This window comes from Sinocyclocheilus rhinocerous, unplaced genomic scaffold, assembly GCF_001515625.1.
Source record: "Sinocyclocheilus rhinocerous isolate Xijiao unplaced genomic scaffold, SAMN03320098_v1.1 scaffold85, whole genome shotgun sequence".
NCBI lineage: Eukaryota > Metazoa > Chordata > Actinopteri > Cypriniformes > Cyprinidae > Sinocyclocheilus > Sinocyclocheilus rhinocerous.
This window is the reverse complement of record NW_015649998.1, coordinates 2,220,948-2,241,221: the sequence shown is the minus strand read 5'-3', so window position 1 is coordinate 2,241,221 and position 20,274 is coordinate 2,220,948. Positions and strand designations below refer to the sequence as shown.

At 36.4% G+C, this 20,274-nt stretch overlaps 1 protein-coding gene across 7 annotated transcripts in view; it reads right to left on the bottom strand.

Moving 5' to 3' along the window:
• LOC107711112 (dynamin-like 120 kDa protein, mitochondrial) overlaps positions 1-20,274 on the bottom strand; it is a 51,158-nt gene that overhangs the window by 25,297 nt on the left and 5,587 nt on the right. For 3 of the 7 annotated variants that reach the window (XM_016516054.1, XM_016516053.1, XM_016516052.1), the window contains exons 5-21: positions 18,426-18,473; positions 17,050-17,138; positions 12,166-12,303; positions 8,130-8,183; positions 7,447-7,551; positions 7,189-7,275; positions 6,816-6,929; positions 6,638-6,718; positions 5,018-5,092; positions 4,845-4,916; positions 4,645-4,744; positions 4,416-4,546; positions 4,135-4,207; positions 3,979-4,051; positions 3,776-3,891; positions 1,486-1,550; positions 1,175-1,251 (exon numbers count right to left, since the gene is read on the bottom strand). In XM_016516054.1, the coding sequence (XP_016371540.1) occupies positions 1,175-1,251; positions 1,486-1,550; positions 3,776-3,891; positions 3,979-4,051; positions 4,135-4,207; positions 4,416-4,546; positions 4,645-4,744; positions 4,845-4,916; positions 5,018-5,092; positions 6,638-6,718; positions 6,816-6,929; positions 7,189-7,275; positions 7,447-7,551; positions 8,130-8,183; positions 12,166-12,303; positions 17,050-17,138; positions 18,426-18,473 (1,498 nt within the window). The remainder of the gene's footprint in view (positions 1-1,174; positions 1,252-1,485; positions 1,551-3,775; positions 3,892-3,978; positions 4,052-4,134; positions 4,208-4,415; positions 4,547-4,644; positions 4,745-4,844; positions 4,917-5,017; positions 5,093-6,637; positions 6,719-6,815; positions 6,930-7,188; positions 7,276-7,446; positions 7,552-8,129; positions 8,184-12,165; positions 12,304-17,049; positions 17,139-18,425; positions 18,474-20,274) is intronic. The other 4 variants (XM_016516055.1, XM_016516057.1, XM_016516056.1 and 1 more) reach the window with 4 other exon arrangements.

The window sequence follows — 20,274 nt, the reverse complement described above, 5'->3', positions numbered from 1 at the left end:
GTGCTGTCTACCCAGTGGCGTAGCGGACGGCCCCGTCATAACCTCTCCTTGCTGGGGTGCGTCAAAAGACGACAATCTTGTATCAACAATAGCCAGAGATATTGTCAAAAACATCAATTATTGGCAATATTAAGAGGATTTGGCATTTCCAATTAATGTAGGCCTCTTACATTCTTATTTTTATTAGGCCTATTATTATTATGAAGTTACTTTTATTATTAAATTAAAATTACAATTAATTTGTCCCGCAATAATTACCGCATAACTGACGCGCTGCGAGGATAACAAAAGATATTTAGCCTACTCCTCAATTAAAATGTTTTTAAAAACGGTCTTTTAAGGTCTACAATGAATTATATGCCTATAAATAAAACATTAACACTGCAGTCATTGATAAAAATCAATGAAATAAAAAGCTTTTATTCCAAGCACCGCTTTTAAAAAACAACCTGTTTAACATGAAATACGTTTCTTCTCATTTTTTTTCACTATGTACAGGCCACAAGAGAAATATTAAGGGCATAAACGAAAATAGTTATCAGCATATGTTGAAGTAGATTCGTCTCTGAGAGAGAATGCGGAGTCAGATGCCGAAAGCGCCATCAGTCCGTTTTTACTTTCACTTTCTGCATATAGTGAATTGACTGGGATTAAGACTTTCACCAGCATAACTCTTGCGCAAAGTTTGCACGTTGCCTGTGTGATATCCATTGGCTCGCCTTCATAAAACAGAAATATTTTGTTTCTATTTCATTGCGACATAACCAATTAGCCCCGTACCGAACATACCGAACAGAACCGTCATACCATATATATATAATGTTCAGTAGTACCCTTGGTTTTTGACCTCGGATGTGTCAGAATGCAAATCATATTTAACATAAAATCAATGAATAAACAAAGTGAAATGTATATACATAAATATTACTACAGAATCATACTAAAACATACTACAGAAGCAATTTGGAAGTTGGAAGTATCATCTTCATGTTTTTGTAAATTAGTAGTCAATTATGGAGAAGGCAAAACAAAATTAGTACAAAGTCATCCACACAGGACAAATGATATGTATACAGTATGTAATGTAATGATATGTAATTAATGCTGAATTTTTTTTTTATAAATTGATAACCCAACAATTAATTTTGTAGTTAATGAAAAGAGAAGTGCTCACCAGTGTTTTGTTGTAACTTGACTCAAGCTGATCACCTCATCCAAGATCTCATTTTTGGCCTTCTCATACAGCTCGTTCTATGAATGAGGAGCAGTATAACATACACAGTATAAAACATATAAAACATGTCACAAGAACATATACAGTAGATTACAGGATTTTTAAAGTAATAAATAACTAATATTAGAAATAAATTATTAATGTTGTTTTGATTATTTACCATACATAATTAGATTACTAGAATGCTGACATTTAACAAGGAGTCCTAGACTTAAAGATCTAGAATAGTTTAATCAGGAGCCAGTTCTTACCCTGTCCAGCTCTCGTAAGCGAGGATAGTTGTTTTTCCACTCAGTCTCCAGGTTAAATCGGGATGCTGGTCAAGAGGGAACATGAAGAAAAGTTCAATTTAGATTATTTTCATTAATATCCATAGATTTTCTTTTAAGGATTACAAAGGATACACCATTTAGATTTTTTTTTTTTAAACTAAGGATAGTCCACCCAAAAAATTACAATTCTGTCATTTACTCACCCTCATGTCAAACCTGTATAGAAACAAAAGACATTTTAAAGAATTTTGGAAACCAACCCGTTTCGGTTCCCATTGACGTCCATAGTATTTTCTGACCAAGCAACAGAAATCAAAGGGGATGAAAACTCTTTTGTTACATTCTTCAAAAGATTTTCTGTTACACAGGATAAAGAAAGCCATACAGGTTTGGAAGGACTTGAGGACTTGAGGGTGAGTAAATGATGACAGAATTTAAATTTTGGAGTGTACTATCCATTTAATATACTAATTTTATAAACCATAACTTAAATAAGGTCACAACTGTGAAATTTCAGTTCCTCTAACAAACAAGTAAAAAAGTAAAAAACTTCATTAAGAAAACTGCAGTAAGTAGGTCAGATGTAGTTTAAACAAAATCATTAGTAACTTGGCTATTAATCTCATACTTAAAAAAATAAAAAGATTTTCTATAAAACAATGTGTTCAAAGTTTGCATTGCCACCTATAATAATAGTGAACTTAAGACTAAAACTTTTCAGTGACAGCATCCCTGTTCCTCAGACACTTCCCATCTCCCTCTGTCTAATTCCCCATACAGGGACACCAGACAGACTGCGCTGTGGCCATGATCAATGCACCTGGAGCCAGGCGTGCACTGTATCAGCAACCCCACGCTCCCCAGGGGCCCTGCGTCCCCAGCATACACACGGGCCGGGTGCCTCGCTCACACAATAGAGATGACGCTAATTGCTCTGGTTATCGGGCCGGCCCCAGTGCAGCCGTGGAGATCGATAGCCCACACAAAGGTTTGAGAAGCGTCCCAGGTCAGGCAATAAATCTAGAGGCAGAGCGTTAGCAGGGGTGGCCTGTTAATTGGCAGCGTGGAGGACTACAGCGTGCCCTGTGCAGAACGTCTGAGCTGAGGTGAGGTGTGACGGGAATCAGCACACACAGAACAGGGAAACGGCTCTGCTCAGGTGGGTTTCAGAGTTAAGTGGCTGTCGAGCTGTTGGTTTGGATTCTATTAAGGTTTATTTACTAGGTCTCCTGAGAGCTGATGTGCACTCTGCTTCTCAAAATGCCCTTGAAAATCAGCATCTTATTAGGGGATAAAAATAGCATTGATCAAGTTAAAGGCCTAAAAGCACAGTCCATGTGCCTTTTTTATTTTTACTTATGAGTTTTCAGATACAGTATGTTGTAAAGCAGTAGTTATCAACCTTTTTGACTCCAAGGCTTCTCATTGTCCACAAAAACAATTAAAGGCCCCATGACTTTTTTCCAGTTGCTTGTGAATTACTGAATAAGGATGGACCCATTTCACAGATTATGACAATGTACATCTATTAGCATCATAAATCCAGCAAAGTTTTTCACATTTTCATTGTTTAAAAATTGTATGTACATTTATTACACTATACTTTGTTTACATTTAGTCATTTAGCAGACACTTATATCCAAAGCGACTTACAAATGAGGTAAATAGAAGCATGTAATTCTTACATTACCTTAGCAAATTTAACATGTTTCTTTCTTCTGACCACCGTAAATAATCTCTCAATATTTTTTCCTCTTTTGGAAAGACACAGAAAAACTATCTTAGATTTTTCTTTTGCTTCTAGAGCAAATGGAAATGCAAAAAAATTAAATTAAATAAAATACCGTTTTGTACAATATGTTTTGTGAGTTTTCTAGGGTCCCCCAATTGGGCCCTCGGTTCCCTAGTTGCAAACCACTGTCCTAAAGGTTTGACAGATAAGGTGGATGGCAAATATTTCTTGAAAACACGAAACACATACATTCAGTCTGTTCCTAGCAAAGGGATATCATATGGCTTTAGATGATTTTAGGGGAAGAAGAATTATGATGCTTTAAATTTTTTTTTTTTTTTTTATAATACCACTCGTTTATTATTCTACTTGTATGGAAAAACATAGCCTGGACATTCTGTAAATTTTTTTCTTTTGTGGTCCACAGGGTGGGGGGTGTAAATAAATAAGGTTTGGATCAACATGTGGGTGAGTAGACAGAAAGTACATTTTTGAGTGAACGATCCCTCTAAGATCTGTTAGATGGTGTCATCTTACCTTTGAAGGCATCTGCTTGTTGTTCTACTGACTCCCTGACCATCTTCCAGAAGCAGTCTGACACAGCAAGACTCAGGTTCTTTGTGGTCACCTGATGAGCTTTCAACATGCCATCCCTTTAGCAGGTTGGGAAAATATTGTACAATCAAAATATGTGACAGATTATAGAACAGGTGAGTTAGAAATATGCATTTGACTCCTACCTCAGCAGTCTTGAGCTCTGAAAGAAGTCCTCCTCATAGTCCTTGATGGAGTCTATGCTTTCATTAGAACTGCCTACAAAAGAATCATGGGATTGAATGATTTCAAGTGCACCAAATTTCAAATGTAAATGGTTTCTAGAAAGATCTCATGCTTACCTTTGCCGGTTACTACAGCAAAGTAGCCCAAAGCCTTCATTGGGAATAACTTGCCTTCAACTATTTGCTGGATCTACAAATGGGGGGAAAATGTATAATTTGAAGCAAATAACATGAAGTAAACGAAGTAAAACATTCCAATGAAAGTCATCATCTGTACATAACTGCAGTCAATATTGCTTGTTTAGTGTCAGAGGACGCAAAATGCCTCCCTCTAGTGGCTAAAACAGGAAGTAACACATTATCAAGAGTTTATGTAGTGAAATATCTAAAGGTCTTACTCTGCTTGGACTAGCTAGGTTCTTTTCTGCCAGGTCAACCTTGGTAAGAACAAAGATGGTCCTTTTGCCCTGAGGGTCCATCTGACTGACCAGATCAGTGACTATACTACGCTCTGCATCTACTGAGCCATCTGAAAGAGAGAAACAAACCGAGAGAGAAATATTAACAGAGTTGGCTAAAGAGAACGCTAGTATTTTATGACAAACATTTTAATGGAAGAAAACTCACCCTGAATGCAGAGGATGATGGCATTTGGATTCTGCATGTAGGCTTTACTAATGCTAAAAATGGTTTCTTTTGTGTCAGCAGCCATGCCGGCTGTCACAGTCTGTATACAAATGAAACCGTCAGTGACATCAAACATGTTCTGCATAGATGTATATGGTTATATTATGTGTAAAATTGTATGAAATGTGCACAAAACTTACACTGATGACACCCGGCAAGTCAACGAGCACCATTCTCTGAATTCCTGGACCCTTTACGCTTAAAGAGATGGTCTAACACAGAATAAAAACACATGAATCATGAATATAAAAGTATTCGGCCAGATTCAAGTGTAAATGTTTTCACAAAAGCAGTGAAGGAAGAAGGGTCTCACCTCAGGACTGACTGTCTGACCTTCCTTCAAACTCTTCCTCATCCTGAGTTCGATCTCGTGCCTCAATGCTGCAAGCTAGAAACAAAAAGAAAAATAACATCGTCTCAGTGACCTGACAGTCAAATATAGAGACTGACAAATTTGTGCTACATAATTTGAGTTAAGAATAGGGGTGCTCCAATCAGGATTTTTGAGGCCGATCACCGATCACAGAAAGCAGTATCTGCCGATACCGATATTTTAAAGCCTTCTTTTTATCATGTAGAATTATTTATAGTGATGATCCAATCAAGATTTTTAGACATTTATTCAGGGCCTGAATTTAATTTTTGAAAATGAATTCCCCTCTTAGGTGACTCTTGTGAGAGAGGATTTTTTTTATTTGAGTGGTGGAGGGGGCATTTTTTAGACATTTTTCAAAAATATATACAGTATTTATCTCATCTAAATGTTTGATCATGCACTGCATTTTTGTTTTGACAATTGTGCAATTGTTGCACAACAGCTTGCATACAGCACAAGCCTGATTTTGTGAGCTGTATGTGAGGCGGTCTTTTACACCAGGTTCACACATATCCCGTTTGCAGTGCGTATGCAGTCCATGTGCGGTACATAAGCGGTGCAGAAGCAGCACTGACTGTGCTTTCACACAGGAGTCTGCTCCTGATCCGTGGCTGTTTACTACAAACACATTTATCCATTATTTTGATTTAAAATCCAAACATTGTTACTTAAAATGCTTTTTCAGCATTGTGATTCTTTTTTACACAGTACAGTAATACAATCTTTCATAGACGTGTTTAAACGCAATAAATATAAGCAACACATTATTCAATGCTTTTTACTTTTGCAATTACTTCAAGATTTATATATTAAGTTGCTCAAGCAAGTGGCAAAACATTTAAACTACTTTTCTTACATTATCACAAACATTCTTAATGAAAACTTACCACTGACAGAAACAGTCAGCTCTACTGCCTTAGAACGCTTTAATCCGTTAACATGAGCGTGGAAAAAATATGCACCGCATACGCACTGCAAACAGAGTAATGTAAAACCTGGCATTATGTGTGTGCGCTGCGAGTGTGCATAAGCGCAGTCTCCAGGAGAGAGCAGGAGTGCAGAATGGAATGGTTAAACACTGGCAAGAATTAAAAAGAAATGCAATTTATAAACATTAGTGACGATGCGACACTGCCTCAACTGTGCAAGTGACAATTCATGTGTCAACTGTGCAGCTTGCAGCTCGCTTATAGTGCAGACGCGATGTGATTTGAATCCATTTGCACATTTTGAGAGAGAAAGAGAGAGCGCGCTCAGAGATTCACTCACGCTGTTTGTGAAATTATGTCTCACAGAAAGTTGTCAAATTACTTTATAGGTTATTTAATGAAGAAATATGAATTGTACCTCACCTTCAGCATTATAATTATTTTACCCGCGCCGGACAGAGATTGAGACGGTGCCACTGCATGTCGTGCCAACTGCCAAACCTCTCACAGCAGGCGCGTCATCAGCTTGAGATCGTTTTTTGACCGCCGATCAAACATCCCAAAGCAATTATCGGCCGATAGTGATCGGTAGTTGATCAATCGGAGCACCCCTAGTTAAGAAACTTACATCCTCCTCTTTCCCAAGGTCGAACTCACGAGTGCTGTCTTTGAACATTGCTACATGGTGAGGGCCTTCACTCAATGTCACCTACAGGTAAACACATCACAATTATTATAATATTTACTGCATAATTATTGTTCATGTGTTGTTTAACCACTATATGAGTGTAGTTTGTTTAATTCACCTTGACAGGAGATCTGGTCATCATTTCTCCAGAGCCTCTGGGGAAGATCCTAGCTTGAGCTATCATCTCCAACACACTGGTCTTTCCTGCACTCTGGTCTCCAACTACCACCACCTAGTGAAGAGAAGACAGAAGCTGGTTATGTCTGAACCATTAAGAGGTGTTCCATATAACCACATAGCAGGGAAACAATTAGTTTAGTTTATTCAGTTTAGTTTATTTCAAAGATATATATAATAAAATGCAGTGAAGGAAGAGGAAAAAAAACACATGGGCTTATTTAAAGCATCCACCGAAACAACATTAAACTTTCACAAAAGTATATTTAAAAAAAATGAAAATAACAGAAATGGAAAAGAAAAATAATACTGACTCTTGGTAGATGATCTTGAGTATTGTAGTTGGAATCATAATCTGAGAGAATGTCCAGGACCTCAGAGTACATATCAATCAAAGATTTCTGCACAGGATCAAAAACAGGAGAAATGCATCAATAAACCCCTGTGATCTGTTCTTTATGTACAGCAATGAAAAAGCCAACCATTCTTAAAAAAATTAAAAAATAAATAAATAAAAGTTGTTTATTGCATGTATCACTTATATGCATAATTGAAGAATGTTAAAATCTGACCTTGACTTTTCTTTGGTGAATACCCTTGTCATCTTTCTGCAACACCACTTTCCTCAGTTCCTTATTCTCCTTTTCCAGACGCTCCAGCATCCGTTGGTACTTTAACTGCATAAGCATGAGGGAAATAGAGGATCAAATGTATATAAATCGATCATGATGAAAAGGCTACAAGAATTAGTACGAAAAAACCTTGACAGAAACAGTCAGCTCTACTGCCTTTTCTTTTGCATTTAAATCTTTATTACATAAGTTCATAAAGAACTTTGCTTTCCTACCTCTCTCTCTGCACCGCCAGAGACGCACCGCCTGGAGAACACACTGCCACACCGCAACCGTGTGCAGTGTGAACGCTTTAATCCGTTAACATGAGCGTGGAAAAAATATGCACCGCATACGCACTGCAAACGGAGTAATGTAAAACCTGGCGTTATGCGTGTGCGCTGCAAGTGTGCATGAGCGCACAGTCTCCAGGAGAGCAGGAGTGCTGAATGGAATGGTTAAACACTGGCAAGAATTAAAAAGAAATGCAATTTATAAACATTAGTGACGATGCGACACTGCCTCAATTGTGCAATTGACATATACTGTATATAAATGTATATAAATCGATCATGATGAAAAGGCTACAAGGTTTAGTACGACAAAACCAAGGCTTAAAATCAATGACACATAACTGTTAATACCTGTGTTCGAAGAAGTTCTTCCTGAAGCTGGTCAACTTTTTCTTTATCAGATGACTGAAAGCACAAGAAACAATGTAGCAGACTGTGACCATGTTATTTCTTTCAGGACAGCTGATGATCTTCCTAATATATCCCCCTGTAAGAGCCATTGCACAAACAATCCACATCTCGTGCACTGAGTTCCAGCATGCATCCCAGCAGAGGAAAGGCAAGTTAATGCAAAGAGAAGAAATTTCCCTTCCAGGTTTTTCAAGCATTTAATTAATCATTTATTCTTTATACAAATCACCACACTTCAAAAAATGATTTGTAAAGGATGCATCAAGAGCACTGAATCATTTCTTGACCCGCACCTGCAATGCAATTGTTGAGTACCAAATCACAGAAAAGCAGTGAATGATTTGAGGAGAGGACACAAAGGAAAACATCAAACACACAAACACACATCTACATAAAAAGCAAGGGTGTGTGATTTGAAATGGTCTTTGTTTATTGCTAAATAAAATGTATTTTGCCTATGTGCAGATATAATTAGTTCTGGTGTTAGGCAGGTTATTTTTGCTGGCCAACAGCTGGAGAAAAGTGCATTGCACTCCATGTGGCAGGACAGCACACCACTCCATGCAGTGAATATTAACTGTATACATTTAACTGTGTAAATAAATGGGTTTGCATGAGCGAGGCAGAATGGATCGAGTTTGGGCTTAGCGCAAAAATTATGAAATCATACAAGTTTCACTTATTCTGCTAGCAATAGGTGGATAGCAAATGTGTTTTTACTTTCACAATAAGAAAACGTTTAGATCAGGGGTCTTTTGAAAGATGCTTGAATAAAACAAAGCATCTTACTGTATTGTTTAAATGGATAATACATGGTTTCAAAGTCACTCAGAGTTTGATTGTTAAAAATCTAAAGAATTTAAAGTCTATGCAAGATACCATGAGGTTCAAAAGTCTGAGACCACCCTAAAAATCTGTGATCCGGTCATCATAAGTTTAGAAATTTGCAGAAATATAAACCAAGAAATATTTCATACATAAAGATTTTGCACTATTTCTAGGTCACCGATAAAATTAGCAAATTTATGATACTGATCATGTGAACCCATTTGTGCAAAAGATAATATTTACTTCCACTGAAGCTCACAAAATGCTCTTTGGAACATTAATAAATGGGGGACATTTTGCCACACTAAGGCCACATACACACTACAGCCAAAATTGGTTGTCAATTATCTTTTTAGTGCATAATCCAGTTTTGTACACACAAAATTCAGTAATTTATGGGAGTGACAACCGCATTCCACATCCGAAATGACTCCCAAAAAACGCAGGTTGTGACATTGCAGTGTATACAGAACTAAACTGAACAACTAGTTGGTAACAATGTATTTAAACGCACATCAGAGTTATCTTTTCTGTATGTGTCATGCCAGAAATCACAGGATACACTTTGACCCATTAGTGCTGCCAGATCTTGCTAGAAAAAACAACAAATGAGAGTAAGCCTATAATAAACTCAAATCCAAATGTTTTATCTTGAACCAAGCCACATATCAAAATATAGCAACCTATACCTGCCTAGGTGGCCTTGTGCGTCTGTGAGAGAGACTGGGAGAAAGAAAGCGTGATTTCCGTAGCCTACATAAAAAAGGTGGAAGACATGGAAATAGTTTGTCATTTTTTACCCTATTGTTTGTTATATTTATTTGCTCAATGTCTTGAGCAATGCGTAAATCCGGCCCTGTTAGACGGCAATCGGAAGTTATTACAAACACTCGATGGTGGTTTAAAGTGAGTTTTGAGTAAAAGCGGAATATAAATCTTATTTATTGTCTTATGCATGATGCTACAGTTTGCATGAATGGTCACATAACACGCGCTTTCGGTCGTGTAACGTTAGTATCAGAGCTGTAGGCTCTGGTTAGTATGAACGGACATCTGCATATGATCGGAGCTCCACGCAGCTCCCGCGCTACTCTATACTGGTGTATTACAGTACCACGAGAGCTAAAGAGAGCAGACTGCTCCGTGTGCTTTCGAATCGCTCTCGCGGATGATCGATCTGCGCCGCGCCTCTAGTCGAACACACCGGCTAGTGCTGCAGGCTTATTGGCTCACTGACGCTGATGAGATTAACCCCTTAGGTATCGAAATTTGGTACCGAACGACAAGGTGTTTTTCGATACTCGATGGTATCGAGGCAATTCGGTCGGTGCCTAAAAAGTATCGAACTCGATACCCAGCCCTACCCATCATACAGGCACATGGTTTCTCCTACCATTGCTATGCTGATGACACACATCTCTATCTCTCATTTCAACCAGATGATCCAACGGTAGCTGCACAGATTTCAGACTGCCTGGCAGACATCTTGGCATGGATGAAAGAACATCATCTACAGCTCAACCTAGCAAAGACTGAGCTTCTTGTCTTCCCTACCACTCAAACTCTACAGCATGATTTCACCATCCAGTTAGGTTCATCAACAATTACCCCATCAAGTTCAATGAAATCTTGGTGTAATTTTCGATGACCATCTGGCTTTCGAAGACCACATTGCAAAAACTGCTCGATCTTGCATGTTTGCATTGCACAACATCAGAAAGATCAGGCCCTTCCTAACGGAGCATGCTACACAACTTCTTGTCCAGGCCCTTGACTCGTGGTACCATCACAGAGAGGCACAAAATCACTTTCCAGAACATTTTCATTCACCGTTCCTGGCTGATGGAATGAACTTCCCACCCCTATACGGAATGCTGAATCCCTGACAATTTTCAAGCAACACCTGAAAACTAATCTCTTTCGTCACTATTTGACTTCATCTTAAAAAAAAAAAAAAACTTTGCTTTCTCTTTCCTTAATCTCTCCCTGTCTAGCTTGTACTACTCTGAACAATGCCTGAAACTTTGTATTGCAAGCACTTCCTGCGTTTATTTGCCTCTTTATGATGAATTGCTTATTGTATTCCTCAATTGTAAGTTGCTTTGGATAAAAGCGTCTGCAAAATTAATAATTGTAAATGTAATCAACTGGATCACTTTATGACCAGAGCCCAAAACAACAAGTCCAAAGAAGCTTAATAAGCTTCGCTTATTGTAAGTGGACATGGCAACTCTTAATGAGCGAGCTCTACGAAGCAGTCTTTAATACATAAAACACGACGGCTCTGCCGACGTTGGTTTAGTTAAAATAGGCAAACCAAACGTAATGAGTCTTTGGTCACTGTAATACTTTTGTTAAAAATACCAGACACCAAACACGCAAGATGAAACTTGTGTATGTGGTCCAAGTTGTCACAACAGAAAAAAATCCATTAAAAAAACCTATTACAAGCTTTTCAGCAACATCTAAACAGTAAAATAATATTGAAATACCCTTGACCCGAGAAGAGTTTAATCTTTTTATAAAAATCTACCTATTACAAAAGTATGATATAGTAATTTTAGTTTGGATGACAGAATTCAAAGTTATTCTAATTAAAGGCAGTTTTTATTTATATGTTCAAAGGGAAAAACAGCCTTTGTGATAATTTCCCCCCAACCTGCTACAGTATCCCCCATCAAATGAAAAAAAAAAAAATTTTATCTAGTGGTCTCAGACTTTGGACCCCAAGCTATGGGATGGAATAAGATCACAGTGAAATGTGGAAAAATCACGTAGCCATATAGATGCTCAGATCAAAATAATATACAAGTGCAGATTAAGCTCTTTCTTAGGATATGATCATTCCGAAAGGCGCCTACATTGGAGCTGCAAATTACAAAGATCTTGGATGGGTGGAGCTACTTATCTGGTTTGTAACTAGAGTATATTAAGGCTGTAGTTCTCTCACATCAGTCGTTAATACCTCCACCATTCATATTTTTTATATTCAGCTAATAAGAATTTGGGAAAAATGTATTACTAAGTGTCAAAAATTCAATATATGCTTTTAAAGGCATAAAACAGCTACAAAAGAATGGTGTGGAGCTGTCAAAGACTGGCATGAGCGCCACAGCATCAGAGGGGTGGTGGGGGAGTGGACCTTCACCTTTTGTTTGGACTGCGAGGGGCTGGGACTGGGTTCACGCGGCGGAGGCGGAGCATTATTGGCTGCCGCCCGCCGCATCTCCTCCTCATGCTGCTGGATCTGCTGCTGAATGAGAATGAGCTCGCTGAGCAGCCCCTGCTGAGGGACGGCACAGTGACAGAGACGGGCAGTCAATCAACCTGCTTGCCAACTAATAGGAGGATATGGCAGAGCTTTTGGGAAATGGTCTGCCTCACTTTAATATACTGCTCTTGGTAATATGTAGTTTTGAATCTAACTCAGTTATGATGAACCTAAAATCTTGAAGAGCATAAGAAAATATTTATTCACACTAATAATGTTGAATCACATTCAAGACTTGCACTCACAGTCAGTATTGTCAAGCTGCTATAATTGCAGTAAAGGCAATCCTAATAGTTTTTAATAGATGAATTATGATCACATAAAACTACTGCTATTAATGAAAGCAGGAATTTGAGGTACAATGAGTGATTTAGTTGCAGAGCAGTGCAAAGCCTGAAGCTGGAGAGAGCAAATATTACAAGACATGTCTTTCAAAAACATGCTGCTTCTGTACATTGGTATTACCGTATTGGCCCAAATATAAGATGACCCTGTTTAAAAAATGAAAATGTATTTTCAATTATTAATTATCAAATTCATTTATCTTTATAATAATGGTCCTTAACATAGGCTTCATTTTTGTTCTTTTGTTCTTCTTCTTCTTCTTTTTTTTTTGAGATTTTAATGACAATTTCATCTGCATTTCACATGACTGTGATTCAAAAATAGACATTAAAATTAAATAAATAAAATGTAGTACCGTATTGGCCCGAATATAAGATGACCCTGATTATAAGACGACCCCCCCTTTTTCCAGATGTACCTTTTGGAAAAAGGCTTTTTAAAAACCAAATCTTGTTTTTTCTCAGTAAAACACATTTTGTCTTCAATTATTTTCATATTGCATATTTTTCCTATTTTAATTTTTGTTTTGAAAGTATGGTAAAAACTGGTAAAATGTACCAACAATCACATTTAAAAAATATACACTTTTTGATATACCATTTAAAAAAAAAAAAACGGGTAGCCCATCTGAATTAGGACATTTAGGCTATCCATCTAATAGTAGCCTACCAAAATCTTATTAACAGTAGAAGTTAAATCTTACTGTAGTCTTCAAATCTGGGTACTGTCTTACGTTTTAAAATCACAAAGAAAGTTTGGTCCCATCATGCTAACGTGACAGTCAGGATTCATGCAGCTGTAAGGTTTTCTTTTTCTTTTGTTTTTACTCGCGATCTTTACAACACGCATTACATTACGTATTTCATGGCACACTCGTTTTATGCTTATTTGGCGCCACCTACTGTTGTGGGTGTATTATTGACATGTCAAAGTCTAGACCCTGAATATAAGACGACCCCGTTTTTTCAGATGTATTTCCAAGAAAAAACATTGTCTTATATTCGGGTCAATACGGTAATTTGATTTCATAATTTTGTCTTACATTACATACGCAAATACATCTTTTATGCTTTAAGCTTCATTTATTTGATTAAAATATTGTACAACTATTATTAATAGGGCAGTAGCTGTATTATCAATATGATATCTTGTCTTGATATCGTGGTCACATGACGATATGAAATGATAGGTCTTCCAGGCAAAAAGTGTAGTTTTTAAAATATATTTAAACTTCTTATTCTAACATAAAAGTTCTTTAAAGTTGTGTTTTGGGCCATTATGCTTTGGCACAGTATCTGTCAAACGAAATAAAACTGAAAGCACAATATGGCTTATTCCCTTCATCAAGTCGCTGCGCGTTTTAAAGCGAAGCGAGCACTTCATTCAGGTGATCAGCTCGTGATCTGTTCACTGATCACAGTGAATGCAGTGAACTCGTTTATTGCATGTGCTCCGAGTTTAGTGCGCATTTGGGAACGCAACAGCCACCAGTTATGCTTTATTTTCGCGGCAGATGATTTCACTAGATTTGTAGTGAGATGCGTTTTTGCAAGCCTGTTGTCACTGAAGCTGGAGTTTTCCTTCAAAATAAAAACTCTACTCTTCCGTTTCCATCAAAATAAAAGCTTTTATTTTGAATTACTGACAGCTAGCGGTTTAAATGGGTAACGTTACTGCAGTGCAAATTCAAAATATCTCTTTCAAGTGTAGAAATTAGGACGAGGATTCTTCTTTTTAAGGGGGGGGCAGTGTGATGTTGCTATAAATGTTGGAGGACCTTTGTTAACGTCAGGATGTTAAGCAATGTTCATTTTAGCAATAACTGGTTATAGCTGTTAGTCTGTGTTCACTTTAAGGGGCGGGGATAGTCCGGTGCGGCTGGAGGATGGGCTAGAGAGAGAGTTCAGAGTTAGTTGGGAGAGTAAGGGCACAGAGCAGCGGGTGCTATTCTTCCTTGTTTTCTTCCTGTTCCTTCGGTGTACGGCGTGGGTTACGGCCATAACAGTAACCCTCCTTCAGTGCTTTAAATAAAGTTATAGAGCGACTGAGAACGTCTGGTTCATTAGTAGCGAAACGCTACAATATATTTAAACTTCTTATTCTAACATAAAAGGTCTTTAAAGTTGTGTTTTGGGCCATTATGCTTTGGCACAGTATCTGTCAAACGAAATAAAACTGAAAGCACAATATGGCTTATTCCCTTCATCAAGTCGCTGCGCGTTTTAAAGCGAAGCGAGCACTTCATTCAGGTGATCAGCTCGTGATCTGTTCACTGATCACAGTGAATGCAGTGAACTCGTTTATTGCATGTGCTCCGAGTTTAGTGCGCATTTGGGAACGCAACAGCCACCAGTTATGCTTTATTTTCGCGGCAGATGATTTCACTAGATTTGTAGTGAGATGCGTTTTTGCAAGCCTGTTGTCACTGAAGCTGGAGTTTTCCTTCAAAATAAAAACTCTACTCTTCCGTTTCCATCAAAATAAAAGCTTTTATTTTGAATTACTGACAGCTAGCGGTTTAAATGGGTAACGTTACTGCAGTGCAAATTCAAAATATCTCTTTCAAGTGTAGAAATTAGGAAAGAAGTATTGTAATTTCCCTACTGTAGTGTAAAGCAAAAATATTATACCTATGAAATTCATTTTCATTTATTTTACAGTGCAACTGTTTTACAATATATGGCTAATACTGTCATAGGAATAATAATATAAAATTATTATTATTATTATTCTATTCTAATTTGTTTGGCTTCCTAAAGCACCAGTGTGAATGTAATTTAGACTGAGACAGTATATCACAACTAAAAAGAAGGTTGAGTCACTTTTAAAGATCAGGTACAAGTCAAATCACTTGTACTTTTTTCTTAGTTAAGTTATCTTAGCTAAGAACATGGGTTTGGAGCTCCTTATTTCTGAACTCTCAAAGTGCATTAGATAGAATAATTTAACGTTAAAATATAAAAAAAATAAAAAAAAATTTCCAAGTCTTCTTTTGTCTTTTTTTTAAAAATATTGCAAAAAATATCGAACCGTGGACTTCATATCGAGATATTATTGTATCGTGAGATTTTGATATTGTTACATCCCTAATTATTACACTTTATAATAACTGTTTTCAACATTTAAAAATGTAATTTATTCCTGTAATGGCAAAGCTGATTTTTTTTTAGCAGCCAAGGATCATTTGTGTATTAAATGATCCTTCATCACACAGATTACAAATTCAATAATTTTAATATGCTAATTAGGTGCTCAAGAAACATTTCTTATTTTTAATGTTTATTTAATGTAATTTTAAAACAGCTGGGCTGCTTAATATTTTGGCGGAAACCATGCATTTATGATTCTTTGATGAACAGAAAGTTGAAAAGAACAGTATTTATTTGAAAAAGAAATCTTTTGTAACATTATAAACATCTTTACTGTCACGCACAGGTATAATCAATTTAATGCATCCTTGCTGAACAGAAGTTTAAATACGCTAATATGCAAATAAAATATGCTAATATGAAAAACTTAAACTAGTGCTACTCTAAACTGAAGTGTTTAGTTTCACTGCAGACAATGAGGGATTTATGAGTGAGGAAACAGAAAATGAGAAGAAGAAAAAAACAAAACTGACATCAAACATTAAAATATCAAGGAGTGAATTGCTCTCAGAGAAGCAATATTTTTAGAGAAAGTGTAATGATCATGACGGACAAACACGCAGCTGAAAAAGACAGAACTTAATCTCCTGCAACAAGAGTTTTAATGCAGTTGCAGGACAAAATATGTGAACCTACTGCTGGGATACAAACATATCTCTAATAGCCTTGATGCTCATCTGTCATTGGTTCATCATGTAAATAGAGAAAAGGAGACATCTGCCCTTTAGTGTACACTGAGAGAGACATTTCTTTCAAAGAATGTGAATATATCCAAAAGAGGTAAATTATCAAGAGCAACATGCAGACTAGAGCACTGCTCACAAATAATAATAATTTTTAAAAAAGCACAGGTGCACTATATGGACAAAATTTTCTGTTCCAGTATGACAGTACACATATTTTTTGGCCAAGCGTATTTTCATTTGTTATGGTGGGGGACAGCTTAATAAAAAGCAGCTTCACTTCAGCATTAGCCAGTTGCAACAAGCTACTAAAACAGTGTCCATATTTAGCAGGACTACAAAAGTGCACGATAGCCATTGACCAATGGTGACTATCTTTTGCAGTAAATTTTCAAAACAAATGCACAGCAGTTAGCAACTTAGTTAATGCTGAAAAAAGCCCAAGCAACACAGCTAAGCAGATAAATGCAGGTAAAGAAACTTAAGCTGCCTTAATTATTATAATGGCTGGAAATACAAAAGGATCAAAAGGATCGTCATATATCATGGGTAAGCTTAAGCATTCAGAAAACAGAGTAATTTACCTTCTTAAACTGTTTATCACTACTGTCAGACATGGCTGCAGAAGTTGGTGGGATATCTGTTGCTCTCAGGGTTGATTCACCTGTGGTTTCTGGGTGGGAAAAAACATGCAAATGCAAATTGTTTTTCCCCTTCTTGAAACACACATTTAGAAGAAGAATTGCATGTCAAGTGACAATAAAAATTTGCATGCAAAAGCATATTATTAGCTTGCATTTTAAAGTAATTACATTATGTCACCATATCCCAAAGAGACTCAAAGGTTTGAAAAGTAAATGGCGCATAAATGCTTGATAAATAGTTTGTAAATAATAGGCACACTTTTAGAAGACCATATAATAGAATGTAATATCATAGTTTTGTAGTGTGGTGATGAGAAAATATGTGTAATCTGCTATAGAAATCATGAACATTATATAAAATGCAGGTGTAAACAATCACTCCTTGTCTAAGATGCTAAGAAGAAAATCAGATTAGATATTCAGTAAGTGTACTTTTCAAAACTCTTGAGCTGTAAGAACTTCAAACATATAGGATAAATTAGTCATGACAATGGAAAGAGAGAAAGAGACAAACACAGGGAATGGCCCACAAAATCTTAAGAGAAGAGAAGGTGAAGTCAAGGGACCAAGTGGTAAGACAATTAAAATCAGAGTAATCACACATTTACAGATGCTGTTAGTGTCTGGAACTGCATCTGTAACTGACCCATGTTAACCGAATGCTTTAGCATCCAATTTATTCTTGGCTAAATTATAAGAAGTCAAACTAATTAACACTTGAGTCTTTATAATCTAAATATAGTCTTTGTAATCTAAACTAAATATACACTAGCATTAAAACGTTTGTGGTCAGTAAGATTTTTTTTTGATTAATGCATTTAATTAGCAAAGTCGTATTAAATTGATCATAAGTGACAGTAGGCACATTTACATTGTTACAAAAAAAATCTCCTTTGAACTTTTTATTCATCAAAAAATGCAGAGTAAAAGTATCATAGTTTCCACAAAAGTATTAAGCAGCACAATCGTTTTCAATTGTGATAAGATATGTTTCTTGGGCACCAAATTAGCATATCATAATGACTTATGAAAGATCACATGACAATGAAAGCTTACCGACCCCAAACTTTTGAAAGCTAATGTAAACAGCAACACAACACTGTAACGCAGTGTAATTTATCTTTTCAAATTGAGTTTCTGTGACAAAGTAGCAGCTGACTAATAACATTATTATGATATTTTAGAGATCATTTCCTTTGATAAAGGGTTTTGCTGGTCCATCCTTAGAGGCGCACACCCCATCAACTTAAATCCATTTTACGTCAGTGCAGCAGCATAGGAGGAATCGGGGCACGCCAAGTGAGGCGTTTACACACCTAATAACAGACGCAGACCAGAAGCTCCATTGACTTCACTACCCAAACCTGTGAAGAACGTGAAGGGAGGGAGAGGAGGAGGGAGGAACAAGAGGAACAAATGAAATGAAAATAAAATAAAGACTGTAGAAAAAGCGTGAAGAGCTCATTCCATTGCACACTGGATTGGGTTTCTAACAGAAGAGCAGTGTCAGCACTGTATACTGAAAAATATGTTAATGCAAACAAATAACTCTGACTGATGTTAACAATCTTAAATCATATAATCATTAGGAAGATGCTGATTGTACATATACAGTATGAAAGTGATTATAAGCAGTGCACAGATGTTTTAAAACAGAATGTACAGAATATTCGAATTCATTCAGTTGATAGAAATCACAAGACCCCAAGGTTAGATTTAGTACCTTTCAGCTTTAGAAATCTTAACATTCACACACGCATTAACATAAACTGACATTTACGAAAAATAACATTGCAGTGCATTAAGTTTTTTTTTTTTTTTTGGGGGGGGGGATTCAAAATAGATAATACAAATCAAACTAAAAAGACACAACATTCACTTTAAACTTAATAAAGAGGGAAATTGGTTATATGGCCCAATTTTTTTTTATATTAAGAAATTGACACAACCATTCAAAAGTTTAAGGTCGGTAAAAAAATTTCATGTTTTTGAAAGAACTCCCTTATTCTCACCAAGGCTACATTTATTTGATCTTTTTATTTATTTGAGCAAAAAAAAAATAGTGACATTATTAAAATTTAAAATAACTTATTTCTATTTCAATTAATATTTTAAATTGTAATTCATTCCTGAGACTACAAAGGTAAATTTTCTTTAAGCAACTATTACTCGAGTGTTGAAAAACAGTAGTGCTGCTTTATTTTTGTGGAAACCATGATACATTTTTTCAGGATTCTTTGAAAAATAAAAAAGCTTAAATAAATTGTAACATTATAAATGCAGGGATTAAAGTTCCGTCGCTACGACGGATTTCCGTCAGTTCATAAAGACAGTCACTCGCTTCATTCCTGAATGATTCAGCCGTTCGAACTAATCAATTCAATGAATGATTCAGTGATAAAATCTGTGACTTGCCGCCACCTGCTGGCGGATTTAGTTTCATTTTTAGCGTATAATTTCAGTTATTTAAATCATATTTCTATATTCAAAATTTTATATTTAAAACATTAATCTCCACATGAATTTATTAATTTAATTGCACTCATGCGCGCGCCGGGAGAGCCAGCTGACAACGTTGATTGTCCTCTATTTGTTTTTCTTCTCTAGTCACGTTTGATCTCGAGAGTCTCTGTGAGATCACGAATGCAGGGATTAAAGTTCCGTCGCTACGACGGATTTCCGTCAGTTCATAAAGACAGTCACTCGCTTCATTCCTGAATGATTCAGCCGTTCGAACTAATCAATTCAATGAATGATTCAGTGATAAAATCTGTGACTTGCCGCCACCTGCTGGCGGATTTAGTTTCATTTTTAGCGTATAATTTCAGTTATTTAAATCATATTTCTATATTCAAAATTTTATATTTAAAACATTAATCTCCACATGAATTTATTAATTTAATTGCACTCATGCCACCTCTGAGCCTCATTAAACGTCTGAAAATGTACCTACAAGCCACTTTTGTGTTCTTCTGTGCCACCTCTGTAGTACAAATTAATACTAATTTCATATGATTGGTAACTTATTTGTCTTATTCTACTTCTTATTATATTGTTTTAAATAGAAATTTTAAAAAGCTTATAAACATAAATTTTTGAATTTTACAGATGAAAATGATGCCATTGCAAAGGTAAAAAGAAAATACTCCTGTAAGTCACTTTAAG